Source organism: Lactuca virosa, chromosome 4, assembly GCF_052849685.1.
Source record: "Lactuca virosa cultivar CGN04683 chromosome 4, Lactuca_virosa_CGN04683_v6, whole genome shotgun sequence".
Lineage (NCBI taxonomy): Eukaryota > Viridiplantae > Streptophyta > Magnoliopsida > Asterales > Asteraceae > Lactuca > Lactuca virosa.
The window spans coordinates 433,720,754-433,730,526 of record NC_136429.1 but is presented as its reverse complement, the minus strand read 5'-3'; the positions used below and the strand labels follow the sequence as shown (position 1 = coordinate 433,730,526).

General features: G+C 28.3%; 1 protein-coding gene across 1 annotated transcript; it reads left to right on the top strand.

The window, feature by feature from the left end:
• The first annotated feature begins 2,004 nt into the window (after window positions 1–2,004).
• LOC145106642 (protein FAR1-RELATED SEQUENCE 5-like) lies at window positions 2,005–4,485 on the top strand. The gene is made up of 5 exons (XM_079043596.1): window positions 2,005–2,360; window positions 2,434–2,692; window positions 2,911–3,549; window positions 3,864–4,052; window positions 4,135–4,485. Exons 1-5 carry the CDS (start codon window positions 2,005–2,007, stop codon window positions 4,483–4,485), a joined length of 1,794 nt encoding a protein of 597 aa, XP_078899722.1.
• The last annotated feature ends 5,288 nt before the right edge of the window (window positions 4,486–9,773 follow it).

The following is a 9,773-nucleotide window of genomic DNA, read 5'->3' as shown; positions in this document are numbered from 1 at the left end:
CTTATATACCAAATTTGTTTACATATCAGAATAGATTAGAATCAATCCCTTGATTGAAGGGATACTCTAGAATAGTTTAGTATATAATCTTGTATTAGGGTATAACCCTAATTAGGTCTTTGTGAAGGCTTTGTGCCATTTTCTTTGTGCACCTGTTCTCTTTGTGAGAACCTTTCTTAGTGAAAACCATCATTGTGATAATCTTTTGTTCTTCTATTGTTCTTTCTTCTTTGTATCTGATCTAAGAATCTGCAAAGGGTTTGGGACTTTCAAGGTAATATTGGAGCATTAAAACTGATTTGCTGATTAGTAGTAGTTGATGTCGAGTTTTGACTGCAAGGAATGGGCCGAAAAAGCTGGCATGACATAGTTGTGGTAGTGACACGTTGCAAGATGGTAGATTACAAGGGTGACATGTGGCGGTTTATGGAGTCTTTTATTAAGAATATATATATATATATATATATATATATATATATATATATATATATATATATATACATATATATATATATATATATATATATATATATATATATATATACATATATATATATATACATATATATATATATATATATATATATATATATATATATATATATAGAGAGAGAGAGAGAGAGAGAAAAGTTCAATAGAGAACCAATATGAATCAAAGAACCAAGGAACCCATCTTAACCATCTATTTTGTTTTAATCTTGGCTATTAATCCATAATTAACCAAAAAAAACACGGAGGGGATTTTGGTAAGTTCAACGTCTCATTTAACATCCTGTTTGTCTCCGTTTACGTCTTCTGATTTCAGCGTCTTCTGTTACTGTTCTTCATCTTCTAACACTACACTGATCGATCCAAAATCTCGCTTGTTGTTCGAAATCTCAACCTTTTTCATCCAATTTACTAATACTTTCTTCAGATTTCAGCTAATAATCAGGTATTATCTTTCGTTTATGATTATTAGGTCAATTATGGACTTTGATTTTACCGTTTTTCTTCCGATGCATTGTTATTGTAATCGTCTGATTGTAAAATTCTCTTGACTTTACCGTTTAATTTTCAAATTGTTATGTTTTTATTGTTAATTTGCTAATTTTATGTCATATGTTGAGTATACTGTTTTTCATTCGATCGTTTTTGTAATCATTCGTCTGTAATGCATATTCGACATTTAGATAATCGATTATATCTTATGCATCTTCTGACATTTAAGTTTTTTCCAAACTGTTAGTGATTTTGAGAATCTTATCTTATCTTGTGCATATATTTAAAATTTTTGTGATTATCTTGTTTATTTGTTTCCTTTTTTTGTATAATTATCAATTCTAAATTTCTAATCTGTATATAAACTCCAGGTCATCGACGATTCATTATGAGTTCTGTGAATTCTTGTTCAGATTTGCATTCAACTATTAATGAACAATCACATAAGTTTTTTTTTCTTAATATAAATTTCACTTTTTATATATAATGTAATAAAATAGATGTTTTGTTTGGTTTGTAGTTCATGATCCATCATCTTCAAGTATGAATATTGATCATTCAAATAGCAGTAATTCTTGTTATAGTTTTGATTTTGAGCTCTACAATACTGAAACTTTTAAGCTTGTTCCTTATGATAAGTTGATACATAAGAAGCCTTTCAAAGGATTGTTGTTTGATTCGTTGGACATTGGTCTTGACTTTTACAAGACTTATGGTAAAGAATCTGGTTTTGATGTGAATATGTCAAGTCAAAAAAGATACAATGATGGCACAATCCGTATTAGATATTCGACATGTAGTAGATCTGGTTTCATGGAGTCATTTAAGAATGAAAATATTAATGTGAAATTTTCAGATGTTAAGGGAAGGAGAACTTCTTCTAAGAAGAACGGATGCCCTGCTGTTTCAAAGTTCAAGAATCTCTGATGTTCTTTAATGTTCTACATTTATGTGTTTGTTGAAGATCACAACCATGAACTTGTTGCTCAAGATCAGTTGCACTTATTAAGGATTAATAGGACAATGGATTTTCTTGATGAATCCTTTATACATAAGGTTAGTACTTGTAACATTGGTGCTTCAAAAGCTTGTAACTTGGTGAGTATTATGAAGGGTGGCTTTGATTCTAGTGGAGGTACTGCAGTTGACTTTAAAAATTTTCATAGATATTTGAATTCTAAAATTGGTGTCAAAGATTCCCAAATGGTTGTGGATATATTGACAAACAGAAAATTGTGTTTCTCTAATTTTTCATTTGAGGTCCAAAAAGATGTTGATGATCATCTTACTGGACTTTTTTGGGCTGATGATACTTCGAAAGGTAACTATAAGGAATTTGGAGATGTAGTATCTTTTGATGCTACTTATCAGACAAACAAGTAATTCCTAATCCTTATTTGTTCTTTTTATGGTATTTGTTCTTTTTAATAATACTTATCAAAAAAAATTCAGGTATTCTATGGTATTTGTTCTTTTTACTGGAGTTGACTACCACAAGCGTTGTGTTACTTTTGCTGCTGGTTTACTAGCTCGTGAGACAGCATATGCATATGTGTGGTTGCTTGAAGTGTTTCGTAAAGCATTTGTCAAGCCATCCATGATGATTGTAACAGATCAGGATTCATCAATGAAGAAAGCTGTTAATTTTGTTTTTCCTGAATCGAACCATAGACTATGCATGTGGCACATCACTCAAAAACTTGAGGAAAATGTATATTCTTTGTTTCTTGATTCCGATATATGTTTATAACCATATAGATCATAAAGCACATTGTGAATTCACAATGTAAATTTGCATATAATGAAAGGAACAAATCTAAATCATAAATCACACTGTGAATTCATAATGTTAAAAAAAATGTTATGTTACTATGAATTACATCAAATATTCAACATATGTAATGATTATTATGTGTTTCTTTTTTTTAGATTCCTATTGATGTTTATAACCATCCGGACTTCCAGAAGACTTTTTTTGATATTATATGGAATCTTCAATGTTCTCCACAAGATTTTGAAAGTTCGTGGTCAACAATGTTAGATAAGTTTCATCTAAAAGAAAATGATTGGTTAAGGTCTATTTTTAAAATAAGGGATTTATGGATTCCGGCTTTTATGAGAGATCTTGAACTTTCTGGTTTGATGCGAACTACTTCAAGATCAGAGATTCTGAATTATGCTTTCTCACATTTTTTGCATCATAAATCAAATTTGGTGAAGTTCATGATGTCGTTTGATAGTGCAATGGAGAAGCAAAGGCATCATCAATCTTTATTAGATTATCAGTCCACAACTACTACCCCCAAGCTAAGGACTCCTTTGGCTATTGAAAAGCATGCATCGAAAATTTATACACATAATATTTTCTTGGACATTCAGAAAGAGTTATACAAATCTGTGTTTTATTGTGTTCAAGAATCTGTAGTTATTGAAGATGAAAGCGAAGTTTATGTTTTGAGAGATAAGAAGAAAAAAAAGTTGATTGATAAAAATGTGAATGAGGATGAAGATTCTGATCATTTTTATCGAAATAGTCTTCCTTCTCATTGTCCTAATACTCATTACAAGGTATGTCTATTTGTCCTAATACAGTTTATTAAATATAAAATGTAGTTTAAAAATTCACGCTGTGAATGTAGGATGTTTTGCTAATTCAAAGTGTGAATTTTTATAGAGTTATAAATGTTTAGAATAGTATGAAATATGTATTTTTTTTTGTGAATTTGATTTGAAGTACATATTTATATTATAGTATTATGATTTCTAATGACCTGTTGATTAATAATGTGAATCGATGTTAATTTGTATAATTTTTATCGAATGGTATGAGATAGAATTTCTTATTCACATATTAATTTGTTTATTAATGATAATTTTTGTAGGTTGTATTTAGTAGAAGGGGTGATAGCATTAGCATCAGTTGTAGCTGCATGCTTTTTGTCCAGGAAGGATTGTTATGTCGTCATATGTTTTTCATATTAAATATGAAAGAGTATGATGAAATTCCATCAAAATTCATTTTGAGGAGATGGGGAAAAGATATCATAGCTGATGGATTGTTGAGAAAAAAAGTACTCATATCCTCATAAAGGCAGTAAAAATGAATGTTTGATTCAAGATGCGTATGCTATTCTTCGTTTGTCCATTAACAAGATAGCAAATAATGAGGATGAGTTGGCTAAATATATAAAGCAACCTCAGGAGGTTGATAGTGGTATTCCTTTATGTACCTCATCAAGGGCATCTTCGAATAGATCAGTTCACATTGAAAAAATTATTGGAGCTGCAGTACCTGATGTTATCAACTTTCATAATCCAGAGGGGATCAGAAACAAGGGATGGGCCAGTGGTAAAAGAATCAAGAGCACTAGAGAGAAAGTGATTGAGAAATCTAAAAAGGGTTCTAGGTTGTGCAGTTTATGTCATAAACCAAATCACAATGCTAGGAGTTGCATTTTGAGGTTAAAGAAGTCTGATTTAGAATCTGAGGTTACAGAAGGCTGATTGTTTCTAATTTTTTCTTTTTAAGACTACTAAAATAAGATTTGATTTTTGTAATGATCATTCAATGGTTAGAAATGTTGAAATATTGTTGTTAATTTTGATATTCATTGTTTTAGACTTTATTTCTAATAATAGAATATATTTTTTTCAAATTTAGTGTTTTTGGTTAAAGATATTTTTTATTGTTAGTTTTTTGAATATTTTCTAATAAAAATTTCATGCTAATGATTTAATTTATGTATATTATTGTTAATCTCATATATAAAATTTTCATGTTAAAGATTGTCTTAATGTAATTTAATTCACATTGTGAATCTCAATTATTAATTGTTCTAATGATCTATATGTACCATAATTAAAATTGTTAACCTCACATATAAAATATACATGTTATAATATGTACTGTAATTCACATTGTGAATCTGACATATTAAATTTTCACAAGGTTAACATATAAACAATGTAAAATTTCATATTTTTAATAAAACATGTAATTGTATAACATACATGTAGACATTCACATGAAAATATAAACATCTTTTGAGTATTTAGTAAAGTTCATTATATTTGATATAGAAACTAACATCAATTTGTAACATAACAAGCATGTATATGTTCTTAAAGAAATTAAAGTGCATCTAAACTTATACTAATTATGAATAGAAAACTAAGTTTTAAGTTTTACACTTCTTTTTCCAATCCATGAAGTACTATATCCTTTCTCCCCTTTTCTCCCATCCCTTGTCAAGCAAATCTTTTATTTCTTGATTAGTCTTTTTTGCAAACTTAGCTGTTTGTGCAATGATTTTTGACCTGTATGTGTTTGTGTCACTCATTAGTATCTTTGTCAAATACTTAATGCGTAACTCGTTTAACACACTTTGTTGTTGTTTTGATTCTTTTGGCAAACCACATCTCCAATTTACTGTTTTATCTCCCATATATATCTCCATATGACGCATGCAAAAAACTCCACAGTCAACATGATTATCCCTCGTGCGCCAATTCATGTTCACCCTTTCTGGTTCAACACCCTCCAAAGTTGAAGCTGATTTGTGATTGACCCTCATCAAGTACCTACTAAAAAGTATTTTCTGCAAAAAAGAAATTGTCATTTTCTATAATTATTATTTTATTTAGATTATTACTATATTAATACTTATATTTATAATGTAAATTTATTATTCTTACCAATTCATTAGGTGCATCACGATAAGCTCTAGGAAACTTTGCAACTGAATTCCTATTGTAATGACATCAACCACTGGTTCCTCTAAGTTTATGCAGATTATGTAAAAGTGATTTTTTTGATGAACTGGGAAAAACACCTGTTTAATAATTTAAAATGTTAAACTTTGTTTAAAATATGTAATATATTCAACAAAAAGAACAATTTATTACCAAGTGAACTTTTTCAAATGTCAGAAGTTCTTTGTCCTTTTTCATTGCATCTTTGATATTTGACTCAAATTTATCAAATCTTTCATTGAAAGGGATATATTTGTCAAATATGAACTGTCTCTGCAAAAACAAATTAAATATACATCAAATTTTAAAGAGTAAATTGTTAAATTCACAATAAGGTAAATTTTAAATTTAAAATTATTCACACTGTGAATTATAATGGGATTCACTGTGTGAATTTTATTTTCTGCATAAAAAAAATTAAGAGATTCACATTGTGAATCTGTGTGAATGTGAGACATACATCCAAGATTCACATTGTGAATTTATGCATTTAACAACAAAAGAGTTTGAGGTTCACCAAGTGATGTACACATACACATATTGAGAATTTTTACAACTATTTTGTTCATAGTGAATACAAACAAAAGTGTTGATCAACTTGCAAAAAAAAAAAAATTTAAGAGATTCACATTGTGAATCTGTGTGATTGTGAGACATAGATCCAAGATTCATATTGTGAATTTATGCATTTAACAGCAAAAGAGTTTGAGGTTCACCAAGTGATGTACACATACACATATTGAGAATTTTTACAACTATTTTGTTCATAGTGAATACAAACAAAAGTGTTGATCAACTTGCAAAAAAAAAAATTAAGAGATTCACATTGTGAATCTGTGTGAATGTGAGACATGGATCCAAGATTCACATTGTGAATTTATGCATTTAACAGCAAAAGAGTTTGAGGTTCACCAAGTGATGTACACATACACATGGTGAATTTTTACAACTATTTTGTTACTTATTCAGAACTATTGAAAATTTTATTTATTATATTATCAACATTAACTTACCACCATTGATGTATCAAAGAAATACTGATTCACTGTAGAATTTGATTTAAGCTTTTCTTCATAGTTCAAAATATCAGTCCAAGCATCAATGACATGTGCATATACCCATAATCCTGCCTGCATTGTTTCAATCATTCCTCTTCCAAGCACATAACCTCTCTTAGTCTGAAATACCTTCTCACTTAATCTGTAATCAAATAAAACAAAAAAGCAGTTAATAGAAAATTAATTTGTATTTGTATTTATATACTATTGTATTTAAATAAAAGATAACATGAATTATTACCTGCTATTACCAATTCTGGAAAAAATTCTATCTGATACTTTTACTTCATCTGGATCTACAAATTTTGATGCACAAACCTCTTTTTTATTATAAGGAGAAGATAGCTTCAATGATGGTTTTTTTAATCTTTTTCCTACTTCTCTTTTTTTGTCTTCATCATCTTCAATTCCGAAGATATTATTGTCACATTCTGTTTCTTCTGAATCATAACTTTCTCCTTTATCAAGTTTTTCATTTTTTATTTCTTTCTTCATGTGTTCATCTTCACTACTTTCATCTCCTTCCTGAAACTCTTGTGTTAGACCAAGACCAAGTCCAAGTGAAAAACTAGGCATTGATGATTTTCTATTATTTTTTTTATTTTTTTATCATCTATTATTGTTTTTTTATTTTTTTGTTCTCTAAAACTTTTTACATTTTCAAAATCATCATAATCATCAAAATTTAAAATACATTGAATAGAATCAGCAATCTCATGCACTATTGGATCATTGTATAAATTTCCTGGTGTTACCATGATTGGTTGATTCTTTATTTCATGTTCATTCAAATTCTCATCGCTTTTTTCTTCATATTCATTTTGAGTTTTATAAATGAATTCTTGTTCAAAGACTTTCTTCATATCTTTCAACTCATCGCTTTCTGTGAATTTTGTTGTTGAAAACTCAATTAACTTTCCAAACTTCAGTTTATCATTTACTAGTTTTTTGTAATTATTTTTCGCTTTGAATACCAATTCCTGCGAAATGGGATAAAAAATGTCAATAAAAATGAATTTTTTTAACTTTCTTCTATAATAAATTACAGTTCCAGAATATGAATGCATTGATGAGGTATCACATTTTTAATGCATTTTAATAAATTACATATTCACTTTGTGAATTTATTATAGAGAAAGTAATAAAATACACTTTTATATTCACAATGTGAACCACTTTATGAATTTCATCTTAACTACAATTTTATAACATATATTTGTAATATAACTTCAATTTTTTTTAAATATATAGATTATTAACTTACATCGAGTTTCATATCTTCATTTTCATCGGTGTCGGATTCTTCATCATTCTCTATAACATCATCATTCCATTCCAAAGTTCCAAAGTTACCACTCTTTAACTTAGCTTTTTCCTTTTTCACCATCATTTCATAATCCCAAAAATGTAGTGCATGTATTTGTCTTTATTCATTCTTATCATTCCTCATAAACTCCAAATAAGCTAATTGTTTATGTAAACAAAATTATGATTAATTAGTTTTCTTATAATAATATAAATAAAAGTGTTAATTATAAGAATTTTCCTTACCAATAATACAAGAAGTGGCCCACAATAGTAGTTTCCTCTATCGGTTTCATCCCACGTCATCTTTGACATTTTCAAGCAATTGGTTATAAAACCACACCAGTCAATTTCTCTCATAGGTGTTTTGCCTAACAAATGTGGCAATACTGTTGTCTTACAAGTTCCAGGCTTATTCTGTTCACAGATGGTATTAACAAACAGTAATAAAAAGTTTGTTCTGAAAATAATCCCTGAATCTGATGATTCTTTAATTCTCTCTTCAACATCTGATGGTCTCATAGCCTTGAAATTGTACTGTTGCTTCCAATCCATTAATTCTTTTCCTTCACATTGATCAGTGTTATATATATCTTTTCCACCTAGAGGAATTCCAAGCAAATCATGAACAAGTTCTGGTGTTATGTCTATCTTCGCATTAGGTAGATGGATTTTCATATCTGATGGATTGAATGAATTCACAACAAAACGTGCCAATTTCCCAGAAATTCCATTGGTTGCAATTCTCAGCAAAGATTCCAATCCCATTTCTCTAACAGCTTTTTTCTGTTCTTTGTTTAAAGATTTAACAATATCATAAAACTTCTTTGGGCTCATTCTTGTTCTCAAAGATACTCTGTCATTTGGATTTATTGGCACTTTTTCCTTTTTTTCTTTGAGTACTTCGAAAGTCTTTGTTTTTCTTTTTCTTTTTCATGTTAGTCAATAATTTTCATAAGCTTCTCATAATATAACATATATACTATAAAATAACTAATAATACAAGAAATTCACATGTGAATTTGTTTTGCAAAATATAATATAATACATAAAATAAACATGTGAATTTGTTTATAACTTTGTAAATTAAACATGTGAATAGTAATAAACAAACATGTTACATTTTCATCAGATTCTTTCTTTACAAGGCTATCATCAACTTTAATATGAGTCACATATTTTTTGTATTCAATCATTTTAAGTCTTGGGCTCTGTCTGATTTCTATTCATGTTTTAACAAAATTAATAAGAATTAATTTTATAATATCAAATTCAATTATAATTTTATAAATACTAACCTTGAGTTGTTTTCTTTTCAGGTGTCTTGAAAACAGATTTGTCTTGCTTCATCGACTTTTTCTTTTTTGTTTTTTGTAATCTTGGACTCCGTATGATTTTTGTTCATTAAAAAAAAATTAAAGATAACTGATTTTATATATTAAAGTAAATTATAATTTTATAAATACTAACCTTGTGTTGTTTTCTTTTCAAGTGTCTTCAAAACATATTCATCTTGCTTCATCAATTTTTTTGTTTGCTTTTTTTGAATCTCATCACCTTCTAAACTTTTTTCTTTTTCAACATTTTCATCAATAGTCTTTTCATCTTCATTTTTTCTGAATTTATTAACTATTTCCACCACGGTTCTCATTGTTGTGTTTTTGGTATATTTTTTTG